Here is a 21,363-nt window from a genome sequence, read left to right on the forward strand (position 1 = left end):
TTTACTTTCAACTTTTATCATTGATATAATTTAAATCACAATTCTACAACTTATTTTTGGCTTTAAATCTGTGCAAATTTTCCATATTTCCGTAATAATAATGATTGTTTTTGTTATTTATTTATTATTTAACAAAAAAACAAAATTACGAATAGATAGTAAACTATGATTGACTTATTATCAAGTTATATTTTTTGAATAATTCAAATATTAATTGTACTCTCTCAGGGTGTTGAGTGGTTTCATGAAAGTATTGTAGAATATATTCTATTATGAAAATTAAAAGTGCACATAACAATAGATTAATGGGAATTATTTATTTTCATACCTTCGAGAATTAGTGTAAAGCACTTATAATGGTTTAAACTATTATTATTTTCGTATAGTTATGTGTATTAATATTATAGCTTTAATTTTCTTCTAGCATCCTGGTGTTATATGGTATAATGATAAAAGAAAAAATAAATTGTGTATTTATAATTGGTGATGGAATAATATAAAATACCAAAAAATAGTAACTCTGTTGAATTAAATATTTTAAATGATTTATAAACAAAATTAACCAATTAAATTTATAGCTACAATAATTGTTAGAGACGTTTAAAATGATTATAATAAATAAGTTGAATTGAATAACGATTTAATTAAATAAATTTTGTAGTTGGAAATAAAATTCGAAAAAAAGATGATTATTCTTTATAATATTTGAAAGAGTTTATTGTCGTAAACAAGTATCAAAGGGTTTAACAAAAATAGTTAGGAATGACAATATAGCTTTTATCAGTATGATTTACTCGTGGGATTTATTTTCTTCCTTCTGCAAAATTTTCTTTTCTCCTGTATCGAAGAAGAAACGATCGGTCTTACCTACACTAACGATAGGTATAACAAATCATTCCGGCACTTTTCTTCTTTCCTCTTCTTTCGTTTTCTTTTCTTGCTATTTCTTATAGCTCTCTCTGTTCTTTCTACACCAGTACTTACATTGCAGCCCACACTCTTAGTCGGCACTTCTAGCTATTTTCATGACGGAAAGTCCTTCATTATCCTCATAAATGCGACTACGTTCATATATGCGATTGCTTGTAAAACTTTTGTTTTTTTTTATTCGCAAAAAAAAAAAATACTGACCAATTAGCTTATCTTGACAAGTTGCTGAGACCAATCATTTACTTTATATGCATTCTACAATATTATCTTATTCTCATTTTTCACACATCATACAGATATTTGACTTAGATATATAGATATTGTATCCACAAATATTTTACCTTTCAAATAAAGATTCCTTTTCTAAATTGAAATAAATTAAACACTATTATTTTAAATAAAAATTATCTTTCATTATTATCAATAATAAACACTGTCTAGTGTTGATATTGAATTCCGTTTTTAGACACTTTCGTAATAGAAATTCATTTATTATTATGAATCATAATTTTCTCAACAAAAAAAATTACACTATAGTTGAGAAGTGTGATTATATATATATATATATATATATGTATATTAGTAAAAATTAAGTAGCAACATTGCCTATGTTTCATCTGTATTGGGAACGATTTTCATTCAAGGAACTATTCAATTGGGTCTTAATGGTTTTAACTAAGACTCGAATTTTTTATTGTGTACTTAATGAACAGAAAGAAAGGAATAATATTAATATTTTGAGAAGATCAGTTTGAATTTACTTTTATTTAATGAATTATTGAAAGTAGTTTAGAAACTAGTATATTTAATTTTTGAAAAAGAACTTTGAAATTAAAGTAATATTTTTATGCATTATATTGTAAACTCAATGTTTTTTTTCTTGATGTATTTCAAGTATAATAGAAATTCAAATACAATCAATCAATTTGAAAAAAACATCTTCATTTATATATATTAAACGTTAATATTTATGAATTTATGCAATATGTATAGAGTATATATAAATATAAAAACAAGATAGAGGAGGTAAGAGCGATAATCATAGAATCTTGGTTCTGGACACTCAAATGCATGAGTGTGAGGTGTTCAAAGATGCTCGACCAAGAATTTATTAGTGATCGTACGCGCGAGATACACAGCACCCTGCAATAACACTTCTTCCAACAGGTTTTCTTCGATAAAATCGTCGCTTTCAAGAAGGAATATATACCCCTTCTAGCTTTTTGCAGTGCACAATGTACACGCACCTGCACGTACTCACTTTTCATCTCTTTGAACAGGGTTACTTCAGACAATTTCTCTTAATAACACTATTAGCAATTTCATACTAAGACATTTAGAAATAAACACTAACAAATTACTCAAAAAAATTATATAAAATAAATTATCATTTACTTATTTTATTTTGTACTTGAATTAATGAAAATTATTCCATACTTATTTAGTCAACAGAAAAAGTTGAAAAATTTTTTTTTTTAAGTATATAGAAAATAAAAAAAATAGTACATACAGTATTGAGACGTTAAAGATTCAGCAAAGATACTTGTAAATTTAACTGCTGATGCATATCCTTGAAAGTAAAATAAGTCTTTCGCTTTTATACTATCGACCCATCTATAGCTGTCACAATTTTCCACAGTCATTCGGAATTAATCGTTAATCCATGCTTGATTTTTATCATTATTATTTATCATTTTTTTAAATTCAAACCGATTTTTAATAACGATATGTATCCTAAGTTATAACTTGTCGATTAATAAATTAATTTCTATACAAATATTTGCAAGTAATTTTATAGGAATTAAATAATTATTCATGTAATTAATATATCGTATATAAATATTTAAAGAAATAAAGTAAATAATCATTAAACTAAATCATATAGGCATGGTTGCCTGCTTAAACAAACATATGTCGTGCGATCTTGGTTTGTAGAGTTATAATGAACCAAGAAGAGACCACAGGTAATCGATTTAAGCGGCTTGAATGCATAACACTAGTAAAGAAAATCAACATAATCAAAATGACTTGATCGGGATAAGGATCGATCGTCATGTTTAATGAATCCAAGCTTCGTCGTATGTTACTATATGTATACAATAAGTTTGATGCTTATTTATTTGGATATCATCAAATAATAAAGTGCCGTTAGCATTGATAAAAAAGTTTATTGACGTTTGAAAAAATACTAATTTGTTGATCGATAAAGAATGTATTTATTACGGAACAGAATATTTTACTTGCAAATATACAACCAAAACAATTTATTATTTCAATATTGCTTTTCTTATTCTTAATTTATCTATATCATTCTTTATATTATTGAGCCATTTTTCTTCACCAATCATCACGAATGCAATGATCTGATAAATATATATATTTCTTCAAGAGTTGACAGGATCACGCTTCGATGTAACATATGATTAAAGAATTTTATTTAAGCCTCTTTAAATGAAAAAGATAAATGGTATAATTTTTCATCATGATTTAAATTTAAATTATTTTCAACTTCAACATTTATATTTAATTGATCTATAATAAACTTATTGTGAAAAAATTAATTACACTTGTAGTTTATATTTATAAATTTTAGAATTATTAATCCCATTAAAAATGTATAGTCTAAAATTTTGAATAAATCGTTAATTTATTCAATAATCAAGTAAGATTGAATATAATTAGGCCAAAAAGTGTTCTTTGATATTTCTTCGTAATTGTTTTTTCATTTCATTTGACATTTTTAAAACATTCTTAAAGATAGTACTATAACTTTTTTTAAACGATCTTCTTTAACTAACGGTGAATATAATATTATTTTTAATAATAAACATAATAATAATAATGGAATAAAGTTAAAAAATCTTATGATCCTTAACCCTACATCGTTTTGTATCAAAACATAATTGTAGGGTGCATTGAAGGGCATCGAGTATCTCCCTTGTATAAAGAGAAAAGCTATAGTATGAATTCTGTATTGAAGATGGTTCAATATTTTAAAGAACCCGCCCATCATCTGCTTTATCGTTGGGCGTATCAAAACTATAAAACATGCAAATACGAGGTTTTATTCTTGCCTGTGATTCATTTGCGACAATTTTATATATTTTATTACATTTTATTATATTATGTTTGATAATGGTTTGACGATTATGGTTCACGAATAAATTTCTCTACACATTTAGTTATGAATGGACAATATATGTTGTGAATCGAAAGATGGATAGATAGATAGAGGGAGAGAGAGGAGGAAAGAGGGAAGAAAGGAATCTTGAATTGTGAGTGACCGGGATAAAATAAGAACGTATTCTGTATCGATAAATTCAATTAACAGAAGTATGTATTTTTAAAATCATTATAGTTTAATACATAGCATAAATGTACTGTAATGTAATAACATAACGGATACGTACATTAAGTTATACTACTACGAAAATATTTATAAATGAAGGATATATTTAATATTTTGCATATAAAATATTTGTAATATTAAACTATATTTCGAATACATATATTTTTGTAGTCCTATCATTATTATTAAACGATTAATGACTATCGACGATAATTAGTTGAGAGATGTTCCATTGAAGCATTCTGTAGTTTTATTCTTTCTGTATTTTATGACGATCTATAATCCAGTTTATACTGAAAGAATGCACTCCAAGGCGGTCTAATTAATGTCCGGTTTCCTCTTCTTCTTGTAGGTAAGTTTGTACAACGTTTAGAAAAGACAAGTAAAGATTGGCTGTAGTAATGTAACTCTTTCTACTCTCTACATAATATATAAGTGGAAGTGGACTCTTCAGCCATTAAGGGATAAAGAACGCGTGGGAAAGTCGGGTAGCACAGGAAATAAACGGCTCGTATTTGTTTAATGTAATGAGTATTTTTGACTATTTATATTTACATATTATATTATACATTCATTTTAGTGTAAAAAAAATATATAATTTATGTAATAATTACAGTAAAAATTCAATAAAACAAGGGCATTTTAGTCAAAAAACAACATATGAGAGTTGCAATTTAATTGTAAATATTTTATAAACAATAATGAAAGGATTTCATTGAAATTTTTATAAATAAATCAATAATCTAATATATGTACGGATATTTTTAATATACTAAATAAATTATATACAACTATAATAATTTAAATCTCTTAACCTTTAAACAGTTTAGAAAACTAATTAATTTATCAAAAAGTAATTTTTATGACTTGTTTCAATTATTCAATTTTGAAACATTTTCATATTCTAGAGTTCAATTTACCACGTAACTGTCTAGCTTAGCGTAGTATGGCTGTATGTCTCAGAGATTCTCGAGTATACGTTTTGCATAAACGGTATGGCAGATGCACGTCAGATAGTTCAAGAGCGAGAGTGGAGTTTGTACGGTAAAAGGAAAATATTGCACGGCGGTAGGCATTCTGAGGTTATCGCGACGCGATAATACCAACTGGGCGCGAAGAGCTTTCAGTCGTGGGCGGTTCAAACAAGTCTCGTAAATGCATAAGCTATATGTTCGTACATATACGTTTTACCTTGTTGCTGTATACGCTTGGCTACCTTTTGAAGAGTCTACAGTCGGCTGAATTGGAATTAGACCACTTTAAGCAGAGAGGTTAAATATTTAAATAATTATTAGCCACACACTTCAAGTTAAGTTTAAATTTTGTATATGTATTAATTATACAAAATATTGTTTAATTGCTATTATTATTATTATTATATATATATTGATAGTTTATAAAGGATTATTGATATTAAAGTACTGTGATGAGATAACGACAACCGAGAATAAAAATTTTTCTGTTAGATTATAATCTTTTACATGCCTTGAACAATTGTATACTAATGTAGATATAGTCTACAATACTTGGAATAAATGATGATTGTAAAAGAAGACCATTAACGATGGATTCTTCTTAGTATTCAATTTCATCTCCTGTTGAAGTTTGACATGACCAGCTATTAAAGTGATTACCTTGATAGCCTGATCGTAAGGTAATTATTATAGTGGCTCACATTAACATTTATTCATTGGAAAGAACGTACGCGCGCCCAACTACCCCCTACAGTCCTCAAGTCTTGCGTACTCATGCTTTAAACATGACTAGTAGCTAGCTATGACTTTTATGGTTCCACGCCGGATAATACGCACATAACGTTGTATATTTCTTCGAACCTGTTGCACTGCTATCTATACATAAAGATATACATGTATATATATATATATATATGTATATATACATCCTACTGGCTTTATGGATCTTTCTTAGTTCACTTTCATAACAACTTAAATTTCACGATTCTACGAATAATATGCATGTTAAATTGTCATAATTTTCTACAATAAATTTTTAAGTGTTCTTTACATATTAAGATATATTTTTTCGATATATTTAAATTATATTTATTATATATTTTTTATCATTAATAAATAATTGAAAAAATGAAAAATAAACAGATAAAAATAAAAATAGTTATATTGAGAAGCAAGGATGATGTGAAAAAAAAGTTGATAATTATTCTCAACGCGTTCATATTCTCGCAGTTGAATTATCGTTAGGGTAGAATGAAAAAGAAGAGTTAAAATAAAAAGACAAGTGAGTAGCATGTACACTAGCGGCAGCCTTGAAGAAGAAAAGTCCTTGCAAAGACGTGAGGCTCCAATTAAAATAAACGTACGTCGGTTTTCTTCTCGTCACTCTTGGAATCCTTTAGCTGTCTTTTCTGCTCTCGACTATATGTCTTGTATTTGTGGAGACTTCGTCACTCGTTCATGTCTCATACCTTCCTCTTACTTTTATCTAGAGCTTATATATCCACAGTATCATCTAGTTAAGCGCAAATATCCCGACGCATTTCTTCTTCATGTCTCTCGACCATATGTCGCCACAAAGGGATCAACGACTTCCATTAGATTCTTATTGACAGTCTAGCAAGAACTATCTGCCACTATTGGTATTTACAGGATGTGAAAAATAACACTAAAGCAATAACAGGATATTAAAGTTCTTGGAAAGATTTATTTTTCTACTAAAATGCTGCTGTACATACTACATAAAACAATAAATAACCACGACGCTTTGCAAGATCCTCACGTTACAGTATGTGTCCTTCACGCCTTGTCTTAAATTTATCTTTTTGCTTCTCTAACATGTCTACCGATCGTTTCTGATAGCCGTCAATCGCTAAATGTAAAATATTGATCATCAAAATTTATAAAATATCAATACAAACATTACTAAATATATAAATATTGTATCTAATTATAAAATTATAATAAGAATTACTTTTTAATTTTTTTTTTTACTCCGAAAGATTACTTTAATAGAAAATTTACAGAAATAATGACAAATCATTATTTCAGTAATATTTAATTTTATTACTATTAAGTTAAAAAACAAAATCATTCAGTTTACTTGGTTTTTATAGGTTTTCTTCTTCTGTTTGATTGCGAACAAAAAAAGTAAGATTTAGAATCGTCTTTAGGCAATTTACGATCCACTCTTTTGCGACAATGTTTTATACAAACGTGAAACCTGCACGTTTTCTCTGCGATGTTCGGGAATTCCTCTTTTTGCTTCCCTTTCTCTCGTTATTTATACTAACATATCCACCAACATTTTGTCGCATGAATCTCTATATACGATTCTCACGAATTTTCTGTTCCATTGTCTTATTGCACTACTCATAGAATAGAAAACACTTTTATAGTGTTATGTAACATTACATTATAAATCTGTATGTTATCTGGTGGTGCTTCTCCTACAGAAGACACTAAAAGAAAAAAATTGAAATTTATTTAAAATAAAATATCCCATCTATTTGCTTTGAATATCGATTAATGCTAAAATTGTAAAGAATTTATTTGAGAGTTCAAAGTTCAGAAAATAGCTTTACTTAATAAATAAAATACAATGAAATCTCGATTAATTTGCGACTTTGGAGCTATGAGTTTTTAGAATTGTATGATCATAATAAAAAAAATAATAATTTAAAAGAAAGGTTATGAATAAAAATGACAATGTTAAAGATATTAAAAAACGAATAAATACTTTTAAAATATATATATATATATATAATTTTGAGTATTAATTAAATAGTATAATGTACATATATATCTTATCATAGATCATTGATCCTGAAAGCACAAAACTTTAAAAACAGTTGTGTCGAGATCAAAGAAATGAATGAAAAGTTAAAGGCTATTGTCGAAGATAAATTGTTGAAGAAAGTTAATGTTGAAATCAAGGTGCGTAGGTAGCAAAAAAAATGAACATAGAAATACACTTTGACGACTACAAAACAACGAAATTAGACATGTTAAATGATTATGCAGGTAATAAAAAATAAATTGATGACGTTTACTGAAGGAGACAGTTAAAGTAAGGGAAAAATGTTAAATATATACAGGAGGACAGTTATTCAAATCGACAGTAGCATCCATCCGCAATGCAAATCGGTCATTTATTATAACGTCACTCCCGGAATGCGGATCGACGTCGCAGCGGATGACTTGTTTTCTTCTTCATCGAGTCGTTAAATCTCTGTTCGCAATTCCAAGTAGACACTACTTCATTTCTTACAAATAAATGCAAATTCATATTCATTTTTAATCAACTCTCTATTTTTTTTTTTTTATTTTCTATAAAACGCTTCAAATTATACCAAATAATATGAAATATAATTAATGATAATATTAACGTTTAATTTAATCATTTTAAATAAGAAAAATTATTCATTACAAAACAATACATTTATATATATAAATGAAGATGGATAATTATAATTTTAAAAAATGCAAGAATATTTATTAATTTTTTCGCAATTTCAAAAATAATATCACTAATCAACAGTTATATTGACTTCGTAGAATAGTTGGAGTTCTATATACCAATGTTTCACCTTGTCGCGCTGGGAGGTTCAAGAGGTTTCATGTATGAAAGAATACAATAGGCATCGATTCACATTGTTTGTGATTCTTTTGCAAAAAAAATACAGTGCCGATTTTTCCTATATCTTTTGCCGATTGACCAATCCGGAATCAAGTTGATTCTTTGTTTAATCTTTTCTCTATCAATATATCTATTTATCTCTCTCTTTATACATTAGTTTATTCTCTGGCACGTTATCTTCTACGTAACATACAAACCAACCACGTGGTCTCATTAAGCTACAACCCATTGCATGTCGGAAGAAGATTACTTGTAAATTATCACCATACACAGCCAATGATACTGGATTATTCTAGAATCGATGCATCTCAATGACAACTTCCGTAACAATCGTTTTTTTAAGAAAAAAAAGGATGCCCTTTAAACTCTTTAATATATATTTTTTCTTCTATTTTGTTACTATAAAAAGTTCAAAAATTACTATTTATCCAAGATTTTATTAATTTTTAGGGAAAAAAAATTTTTTTTTTTCTTTTAGTTATTTTTAATCATTGAATAAAAATTTTTCAAATTTTATTTTACATGTAGTCAAGAGAATATTGGTTTTTTTTTCTCGTGAATAATAATAATAATAATAATATTAAGAAAAAAACATGTTGGCCATGACAATGAGATGAAAAATAAGAAGTCGAGAGGCTGAAAAACGTATAGATGGAAAAAAATAGAGCCTGCGGGCATTTGAAACGATTATCGGAAATTGCGCTCGAGCGTTGACCGCGAATAACTGTCCGGTGAACGCGGCAACTTAGAGAAGTGGCCGTGATCTTGATGTTGAACCTTGGCAGTATGCGACGTGTTTTGGTTCTTTTTCTCTCTCTTAATCACAACAAGACTCGTTTCACCCTATCACTATATAAATTGGGCCACACCTATTGAATTTCGACGACATCATCACCTCAAAACCCATTTTCCTCCCAGGACTTTCACTTTTATTTTACTTCTTGCCAACTACGAAAATAACATTACATAAAAATATAGATTAAGTAAAACCGGTTAAAATGCTGTTATAATGTCATGTACTAATACATACCAGGAAGAGCTGTTGATTCGTTATCAATATTGAGAATCAAAGTTATTCAGTGATATTTCGTTCTGTTGCTTGCGATAAACCTCTTGTCTGTACCGTTATGTGAAAGACTTGTTTCTGTCAGAATCAAATAAAGCATGAGAAAATTATTTATCAGCTGTAAAATTATATTTACCATATCATATATATTGTAAAATCAATGTGTGTCCATCTATAGATGAATTGACGAAAGACAGAATTTGTTTATATCAACGCGCGATTGGTTTTTTTAGTTTTGTTTATAACTGAAACTATCTCTGATTAGACGTCATATTTAAGATTCTGTATTTGAATTTGTCCATTTAATCAACTTTCTTCTTTCAATATCTGTTGTCTGTATCTAATATTTTACAATATGATTTTAAATCATTCAGTTTTACTATTTTATTGTAAAAATAAAATTTTTCGATTTAATCAAACTTATTATTATATTTTATTTGATAACCTTAGCTAATGAGGCAAAAAAGTATAATTTAAGTAAATAGTGAATCAGAGATAATAGAATATTATATTATTGTAATTATCACGATAGTATGTATCACAGAATAGAAGAGTAGAGGAGTCTCGAGAAGATCGTATTACATCTGCGAGAAGTCAATGATCTTGATCGTGATCTGTAAGTGCGCTCATTCACCTTCGAGTATAAAACATGACTAGTATTTTATAAAAAAAAAACTATTTTATCATTTGCATCATTCTAGAAATGAGCTTTTATAACGATATCAATTTCTATATTGTGAACGGAAAAATTTTTTAAACAGTTGCAACGAAAAAAATGGACTTACCAGTGCAGGGCAAAGTTTATCAATAAATCATGTTTGTAGAGCTATCATAATTTATTTTTTATTGACAAACAAAAAAATTTTTCCGTCTATTCTTAGTAGAGATTGACATTATCAAATGTCTCTACATTTTATATTAAAAATTATCCAAATCATTAAAACAAAAGATTTCGCATGAAAACTTGGAATCTCTAGAGCAACTTCAAGAATGCCCGGAAGATTTTTCCAGGATGTTGACTCTATTGTTTTTAATCTGAAATCTAAAAATTGTGTAATGCAATTGAGGTAACGATGCATAAGATAAAAACTTATGAATAAAATGTCTCGTTTTATAAGGAAGATGCTGCATAATTTTATTTACTTTTAGTAAACATATTATATATCAATAATTTTACTTATTGGCAGTCATTCCAATCAATTTGCATCATTATATGTAAGTTTTCAGTTGAAGAAAAAAGGAAAGACACTGATTATTATTATATTCTTTTTGTTGTTAAAAAGTATTAAAGATAATTCATCAAATTTTGATAAATCATCATATTGGTAATCATTCGAATGGTATTTATATATAATTAATATCAAAAATAAGTTTTAACTAAAAGAATGAAAAATTAATGTTCTGCATCATATAAAATAAATATTTTTAATCATTATCGATTACCGAATGAAAAAAACGTAAATTCCTTTTTCTTTATTAGGCATAAATAAAATTAAACCCAAGTTTTATTGATCACAAATTAACTTATATAATTATCATCAAGTTATGCATGTTCAATGACTAAAATGTCCTCCGACCAGTAATATGCATTGTATTTGATACCGGAAACGGATATACGCTCCATGAAGACCAACAAACATTGAGATAAGTATCACAAAAAAGTGATATCGCGTGTATAATTTAATACACGTAAAGAACAAAAAAGTAACTCTCAAATGTTAATTTATGCTTAAAGAATTGAAAACTATTTTTTTATTTCCATAAATAGAATAAATGAAATGAATATGCAATTTTGAAAAAGATAAATTTTTTATATTATTATATTAGACATGAGCCCTTTACGAAATTGTATATTAAAGTTAATGTGGATTGGATGAACAATAATTGATTAAATTAATTTTTTTTATAATATATATATATATATATATATATATATATATATATATTTCGAAATAAAAAAATTTTACTTGAAGTTTTTTAAAGTCAACTGGTCAGGTTATCGCAGCAACGTGACTGCATAAAAGGTCTGTAATATTTTACGTGAACACGTGTATGAGTAAGGTCAGTATTGCTCCTGTTTTCTTGATAGTGATATATATATATATATATATATATACAGTAAACTAAATGTATATACGTGTTTATATAATATAACCAACATCAGCCAGTGTCCTGGATAACAATACTATATACATACGTACAATTGTACGATGACCATGAAGAAAACCAGTGATGAGCAAAAAAATATAAATGCGTCATTGCTAAAACTTTTTTGATATATCTCCTATTGTATTATATGATTTATTACGAGTACATGAAATATTTTAAATCCATTTTTTTTCTTTCGTTTTCTTCATTTAAAATAATATAAATTTTTTTTTTCAAATAAATATAAATAATTTAACAAGTTATACAATTGATAGTATGTACATCTCTATAATGTCAACAAAAACCTATCACCTACATAACAGATTTGTTTAAAAACTTACTTTAGTTGATACACATAGACAAAATAATATTCTTGGATTAAAAATCATTACACTTTTTACCATAGTATTCTCAAGTAAAAGAATAATTTTTGTGCAAAATGAAATTTCTGATATCATCACGTGTCACTACTTTCCTTACTCTGACTTTATTTGTATTATATGTCGTATATAAATTATTCTTTTATTAAAGAATGTTATAATCAAGAATAGAATTTTTTTTGATACAAAACATGATTTTTTTAATGTAATCTGAGTAACCGCAAATAAGAACATTGACTTATTAAAGTTACTTGTGAAATAGAGTGTTGCCCTATTTGCGGTTGTGGTAATTAAAGAGACTTGTAATAAACTTAATAATGCAATTATATTATAATACTGATAATAATACTTTATCTTATATCGTTTCTATTTGGTCTCAACTCAATGATTATATATAGTTTTTAAATACTGATTTTTTTCATTATTATTTATTGAATTAATCTGTAATTTTATTGAAATTATTATTTGGCATTTAATTTCTCAATGGTCAGTAATATATTTGACAGATAGCTGATACAAAGTGTGACATCAAGCAGAGTTCAAGAACTTTAGAATAGTTTTTTCTGAAATATGTATAATAGTCAGAGCATGTATATAATAAGTGTAACGTAAAATTTTAGTGGTATGACATAAAACAGTAGGAACTGGAAAGTGCGATTATTTTTTTTTTCGTTATTGTAATAATAACATCGTTGAACTTAGACAAAAAAAAAATTAGTAAAACAAAAATTAATGAATAATATTTTTTTAAATAACAAAACAACAATTATATTTACATTGGTTAGAATGGAATATAATAATGATTGTTCTATTTAATTTTTTATTTTTAGATGGAGTCACATCTGATTATCGTCAAAGTAGGATGGCTTTACAGGCAGAGTCACCATCTTCAAAGGCAAAAAGAGAACAAATTTTTCGAAATCGTTTGGCATTACGTCGACGACAATCGTTAAGCTCATCACGTTTCAATGTATCTAAAAGTATTATTAATAATTCTATTATCGGATCTCGAGTACTTGTAAATATTTCTAAAGATCCTCTAGATCTATTAGAAGTTCAAGAAACTCGTCACAGCATTTATGTAACAGCTTCCTCCGGTAATCGAACTCGTGTAAATGTTGATAATGATGAAGATCTACAAGATCAATCAACATCTAAGATAAACATTGAAGAAGACAATCAAGAGTCATCAGTGTCAAATATTGATCAAAATAATACAACAATAAGATTTCGAAAAGATGCAATAATAAAAAAATCTACTCAACTTTTTCCAAGAATTCAAAAACATTCAGATGATTCTACGAGAAGAAAAAATACTGTTGCAATGCCAGAATCACTTTATAACCATTTTAGACCAGTTGAAAGTAACATTCCTATTGAAGATATGACACAGTTTCGATATTTTGGTCAAAAAATTCGACTAGAAAATACTACAAGCAATAATTCAGTTGAAATAACTTCAACATCGCCAGTATCTATTAATTTACGCCGTAGATTTCTTATAAAAAGCCTAAATAATATCAGCCTATCAACACCAATTTCTAAATTGGAAGAAGTAACAAATGAGGAAATGAATATTGCTCTAGATAAATCAACAATTGACAAAAATAAAATTTCAAAGGTAAAAAACGCCTTCAGAACTACTAGTTTGTATTTAAGAAAAAATTCATCAAATAAATTGTCAGAATTAGTTATTGGATCTAATGTCATTGAAACAAATAAAAGTGTTCATGATCAAATAGATAATGTAAAAAGTAATATAGCTCAACAGGTAAATGTATCAACCAACGTTTCACAAGAAAAATATCCAAATACAAATAATGATATGCTAAAGAGTGAAACTACTAATTCTAATGATGTAACGACATCATTTCCGTATAGTGAAGAATACCAAAGTGACGAATCAATTATGAAATCGGATAAGTTAAAAATTTTTTTACAAAATGAAAAAATTGAATCTATTCCACATAGAGATCGAGTTGTCGATTATGAAACTAAAACTACAACAAAAACAACGATTTTTAAAGAGAAAATGCAAATAGATAAATTTCCCGAGTATTCTTCAGAAATTCATGATTTATTAAACAAGTCAATGTTAACCGTAACAAGTTCACTTATTAAAGATAAATTATCTCTTGAACCGGAAAGAATATCTACTTGGTTATCAATTAATTCTGATCCAGTGACATTGTCATTACGAGAATTTGTTACATTACGCTCAGTCAATAAACAAACTACACCCACTATTCCGTTGCTTCATCGACAACCGTCATCTTTAAGGATCATAGTAACAGAGCCAACGATAGAGACTTCACAAGACCAGAATTACCGGAATACCGTTAATACAGGTAATTTTTCCGTTCAAAAGGAATTTTCAACGACTATCAGTAGCATTTCTACTTCTGACATAATAACATCAGAGTCTTCAGTACCAACAAGTGTAGCTATTTCAAATAACCAAGTAACATCTGTTGCTTTAACACAACAAATGTACCCGTATGCATATACTATTACTAATGTCACAAGATTACTTGGTAATTATTCTGAGCCTAAGATAATTGAAAAATTATCTACAATATCAAAGTTGACAACATCAACGACGGTAGTCAGAACAGATGAAAAAGTGACTTTATTTCCTCCTCTCTCTACTATGGTTAATACTCGCGAGTCGACGCGCACGCCCAGCCTAGTCAGTGTTGTTCCAACTGCCGCTGTATCCAGTACCTCCTCGTCGAGCTTGTTGGTGGGAGAACGCGGCAGAATAGGTACAACTTTCCCGCAACACGTCGCCACAGTTCAACCCAACACTTCAAACCCACTTGTGAGTACAACAAAAATTCTTAATAAAACTCAAATAAGTGATCAATTAGTCTCAACAATAAAATGGAACCATACTTTAACAGAAGAAATAACTCAAGGAGAAATTATTAGTGAAAAAAAATACTTGAAAAAATCAGCAAGTGCAGTGTTAAATCAACGAGTCAGCGACAATTTAAATAAAGATTTTATATCACAACTTTTTGATTTGCAAAAATTTCATGATTCTCCTCATGCTGAAGAGAAAAATAATTCGTTATCTAATGAGACGAAAAGATACAAAATAATTGACTTTTTACCCTTCAATAACATCAATAATAGCGGTAATAATATCAATAATAAAACTATTGATAATAATAAGATGGAGAAAATGGTAGAAAATAAAACCATTTCATTAATCGAAATAATTACTAAATCTCCAAAGATACAAATTCATGAGCCAAAGGATAATGAGAATGATAGTATTACAACAATACGTGATGATCAAGTAAATTTTAGCGCAATATCAAGAAACACAAGTGTCTCGATACATAATCAAATAACTATGAATGATAGATCCGGTAATTTAATGATAACCTCGCCATCGTCAGTAATTGAAAAACCAACAATTAGGCCATTAACTTCAACAACGTCAATAATAAAAACAACAACAGCAACAACTAGTAAGTCAATTCCGATTTTTCCCGTAACTCCGTCAGTGTTAAATAATTCACAGAAAACTGAAAAAGAGGAAGAAACAATGGATTTAAGTATTGAAGGCGAAAAGATACTTGATAGGCCATTTGGAATTGCCAAAGATCTTGATCCATCAGAAATTCAGAAAATGTATCGATCACAAACAACCTTGAAAACGGAACCAACAATGACGACACTTCCGACGACAATACTGAACCCAATGACCTCTCAACCGAAAATGGATATAACCACGAAGAAGAGTAATGAAAGGTCACCTGAAGTGAGAGGACGAAACTTATCAGATAAAACCAAGGATAAAGACGATATACTTCCTATAATGCATCTTTACAATACTTCCAACATTTTTAATGGTACAGAAAGTAATTTAACAAATGGTGCAAATATAGTTAAAACAATTTTAACAAGTCCTAAAACGAAAATTATTGAAATGACAATGAATCCAAATGAAAAAATAATCACAAAAAATACGAGTCAAGTGATACATTTAGAGGAACGAGATCAAGACTTTGAATCAAAGAATGGCAAGACTGGAAACATAACAAAGAATAATAAAAATCAACAAGAAGTGAATCAGGAAGTTATTCAAAATTCTACCAATTGGTCAATTGGAGTTAATACTTTTGGAAATAAAACAAAAAATAGGCCTAATTATTACATCGGTTCGTCAGAATCCAATAGGTATAATCCAGATTTAAATTCATCTTTTTATGTGCCTAAGATGACTTCAGAAAATCCAAGGGATCTAATAAATATTAGTGAAGTTATTACTAGACGCCATGATGGTGATACTTTAGCTACTCAAGAAACTGTAACTGTTGTTAGTTATATTTTAGCAACTTTAGTGGTCTTTCCAATAGCTGTTGGAGTTGGACTTATTCTTAGAAGACTGATTATCAAAAATCGAAAGGTAAATTTATTTTTTAACATCAATTTTACTTAATTAAATTAAAAATTTTTAATTTCCAAAAAATTCATACGTAGTTAATATGGTATATAAAATATATAAAAATATTATCACAATCGATGCTTCATTTTTTACTAGGGTAGATGCGTGCAAAAGCACCATAAAATTAGTATGATTCACCTTGTACTTTCTTTATAGTGCGTATTCTATTTAAGAAAAATGAACTTGAACGTTCATGGACACGCGATTCGACGAGAAATATAAATTATTGCTTGGTAGTTTGTAAATATGCTTCACGGTTTAAATTGTAATGACACAGTAGGTATCCATGCATGGTGAATCTTCATTTTGATTATAAACCATTAATCCTATTATCCTTGTCCTCGATTCTTGATCTTTATACATGCGAAAACTCCGGACAATTAATAAAAAATAAATAACTAAAATTTTCTCGACAAAATGAAATTTAAAGGCTTAAAAGTAATTGCAACCTTGTGTTATTAACAAAAATAGAATATCATTTTTTACAATTCTCAATATATCAATATTTCTGTTAATAAATATTTTATTACTGTATATTTGTTATATATTAGAGATTATTTGATATCTGAATAATTAAGAAATCAATTTTTTACAAATAACATTTTGCTAAATTAACATTTTTATATTCATTTGTCAATTGAATATCAGCCAATTATAAGAAATTGAAGAATCATTTAATTTATATAGAATAATTCGTCTTACCGGACACACGATGATGATTTTTGAACTAATATCGTACAATTGTTCAAATACTACATTTATTGAAAGATTTTAAATTGCATAGTGTCATATAAAGTTATATTTCTCTTTTATAGTAAAATGTTTTTCTTCACTTAGCATTTTTCTGTCGCCCTTTTGTACCACCATTCAAGCTTCATTCCTGTAGCTGTCAGGTTGGATTTAATTTATGCTTGGTTTGACTTTATGATTAAATTTGTTCCACGTTAAAGGGTTTTGCTTGACTATATACATATACCACATTTGCTTGAAACAAAAATCTCTCTATCTTTTCATTTTATTCAGTATGTTAAATGTCAATTTAGTATATTTTGATTTAAAAAATTAAAAAATTCGCATTCTCACAAATAAAAATACTGATGTCAACTTATCAAAATTCATAATTATAATATTAAAACAAACTGTAATTAACGACTATCTTTTACCTAACTATAACGCAAAATTCAAAGTAAAATAATAAAAATACTTTATCATTATGTGATATGTGTCTTATTAGTCAAATTTTTCTGTGCAAAGTTATGTGAATTGATTGTTAAATTTATTTTAAAAGTAATAAATCATTATTTCAAACGACACAATAAAAATATATTGAAAAATTAAAAATTTTTAATAATCGATTTATTTGTTAGAAGGATTACTTTTTTGTAATATTTTTAAAGCTAAGAAAAAAAAAATTTGTGAAAAATTGCTAACATTTTGAAATTACTTGAGCAGGTGCTAGAGGAGTCTGACACATCATCAGAGATAAGCTGCAGGAAGGATGCGCTGAATCTTGAGAATGGGGATTTCAAGACCTCGATTGAGAAAACGATAACAAAATTACCGAGAATACAGCATCTTGTAAGTTGAATAAGCAAAGACAAATAATCTCAAGTGAAAGTACAAATTTTATAAACTTAAATTTTACAATGAACTACAAAATTTGTTCATTTTGTGTTTTGTTATTTATTATTTTCAGTGTCATGAATTAGAAAAACCGTCATCTCCATTACAACAGGAGTCACGATGGGAGTTTCCTCGAGAAAAGTTGAGACTTCAAACTGTTTTAGGACAGGGAAATTTCGGTCAAGTTTGGAAAGCCGAAGCGGATGATTTAACTGGTCATAAAGGAACGACTAGACTTGTAGCTGTTAAGACTGTCAAGGAGGGTGCATCAACTAGAGAAAAAGAAGATTTAATAAGAGAATTAGAAATAATGCAGCAATTGGGAAATCATCCAAATGTTGTGACATTGTTAGGTTGTTGCACCGGAGAAGGTAACTATATTTCTCTGTTTATCAACTTTTTTATAATAAAAATATTAATGATATATCGCGATAATTTTTTTCATTTATATATATATATATATATATATATATATCAAATCCGTATGTACTTTTACTTGACATAGAATATATTAAAACTACCATAAGAATAAAAAAGACTTAAATAAGAATAATTTAATTGACAATTAACAACATCAAAAAGGTGTGTTATTCCCTTCGAAAAAACTTAACGTATTTTTAAAGTTGAAGATTCACAACATGAATTTTTTTCTTTTATTTTAGATGTTTCAGACATACAATGGTTGATTCTAAAAAGAGTGTTAAATGAAATTTATATAACCTTTATATCTATTTAGATTATGCGAAAAAATGAAAATAAAATATTGAAATAGCAATAAAAATATTTTTAAAATTTTATAGACGTAATAATAAATGTACTCAATATGATGAATTTTTTTATTATACATAAAAAATATTATCTGTGATACAACTGAAATAATCACTATAGCTTTTTAACATTTAACATTTCTTGGATTTTTTATATATTAATTGATATTTCTGTTAGTAAACGTGAGCTATGCAATTTTTTTTATTACTGTACCTAAAACGCAAAACGTTTAGTTAGCACATTTCAACGTGATTGATTTGAATAAATATTTGTAATATACACGGTAATATCATATGCGTGTTATATCGCTTAACAACTACACTTATTTGATTTTTAGTATTTATTTTGTCTGGTCAGAAATTCGTTATAAAAAATTACATGCAGAAAAAACGTTGAATGATGTTGAAAATATTGAAAAGTATGAAAAACTATATTGGAGTAAAACTTGGAAATGAAATTTTCTTTAAAGTTTTTTACTTAATTAAAAGACTACTATTAATTTCTCTTTATTGCCAACTTTTTATCATCTTTCTACTTCTTTTTTCTTTAAATTATATTTTTTTTCAGAGCCTCACTACTTAATACTCGAATACGTCATGTATGGAAAACTTTTGGCATATTTGAGAGATCATCGAACAAGACAAGACTTTTATAATTTTAGTGAGGACTCAGCAGCATTGACCTCAAGAGACCTCACAGTATTTGGTTACTGTGTTGCTCGAGGAATGGAATATCTTGCTTCAAAAAAGGTACATAATTAACAGCTTTATATCATCGCTCATTGAATAGATATGTTCTTCATACAAGTCGATAAGTTTTTTCTCCCCTGGAGAGATAAAAAAAATACGTAAGGGGTACCGGTTTTGCTGGTTCAAGATTTTTGATCGTACATATTTGTGTACTTAACCATGAGTAGAAAATGAACGGAAGAAAAAAAAGATCATAATGAGTACATATGAAGACCCACAAAAGACCGGCTGGCCGACTGGCTTTGATTTTTATACGAAAATGTATGTCGGCATTTCATTCAACGTACGATTATACGTGTAAATTAAAGTGAAAAATTATATATGTATAAAAGTATGAAAAATATAAAAAAATTTTTTATATTAAAAAAACTGTAAGGTTTTTTTTGTAATCAAGGTTTTTACAATAACTTAATATTTTTCATGGAATTAAGTCTTCAATATAACTCATAATTAAACCGTTATTTTTTATCTTTTATTATTCTCTTCTTCATCTTCTGTACAGAGTCAATTTACTGAACGAGTATAGTATAGAAAATTGTTTGTTAATCATCAGTTGCATCTATAAGAACATATGAGGCTACGAGCAATCGTATACATGTTCATTAACATACAATACAGTTTTACATCAGTAAAGATAATATTGATCCGATCTTTTTATTTTTTGTTTTTCTTCATCATCTGACTACAAATTCTTATGTAAAGTCATGAAAATTATGTAAAATTCAAAACAAAAATTTTTACTTTTAATTTATGTTTATAAATATATTTCCTAGATTTAACATGAAAGATTTTTTTTTCAGATAATTCATAGAGATCTTGCTGCAAGAAATGTACTTGTTGATCACAACAAATTGTGTAAAATAGCAGATTTTGGAATGTCTAGATTTGCAAATGAGGATGGAGAGTGTATTGAAACAAGACATGGAAGAAATGCTTTACCAATTAGATGGATGGCACCCGAATCATTGATTTATTCATTATTTACTACAAAAACAGACGTTTGGAGTTTTGGGATTTTAATGTGGGAAATTGTAACTCTTGGTATGTTTTTTCTTGACGTTAATTCAATATTCTATTTATTCAAGATAAATTTTATCCTCGTCAAAAAATAATATTATTTTGTATATAAATATATTCATAAATTTTTTTTATTGAAAGATTATCGTTTTTCAATATATTATAATAAAAAATTATATATTACAATAAAAAAAAATTAATGTGTTCAACTTAAAAATTAAAAATTAAAATTATTATGATCATAAACGATATTGATACTGGTA

The 21,363-nt window shown here is 27.5% G+C and overlaps 1 protein-coding gene across 1 annotated transcript in view; it reads left to right on the top strand.

Annotated features, from left to right (window-relative positions):
* Window positions 1-21,363, top strand: part of LOC118073348 (serine-rich adhesin for platelets-like) — a 42,317-nt gene that overhangs the window by 20,440 nt on the left and 514 nt on the right. The window contains exons 2-6 of the mRNA XM_035093807.1: window positions 13,315-16,904; window positions 18,396-18,521; window positions 18,640-18,937; window positions 19,902-20,083; window positions 20,884-21,124. Coding sequence (XP_034949698.1) covers window positions 13,315-16,904; window positions 18,396-18,521; window positions 18,640-18,937; window positions 19,902-20,083; window positions 20,884-21,124 — 4,437 coding nt within the window. The remainder of the gene's footprint in view (window positions 1-13,314; window positions 16,905-18,395; window positions 18,522-18,639; window positions 18,938-19,901; window positions 20,084-20,883; window positions 21,125-21,363) is intronic.

The sequence above is a fragment of the Chelonus insularis genome, unplaced genomic scaffold, assembly GCF_013357705.1.
Source record: "Chelonus insularis isolate UGA/USDA-ARS -01 unplaced genomic scaffold, ASM1335770v1 contig_131_pilon, whole genome shotgun sequence".
Taxonomy (NCBI): domain Eukaryota; kingdom Metazoa; phylum Arthropoda; class Insecta; order Hymenoptera; family Braconidae; genus Chelonus; species Chelonus insularis.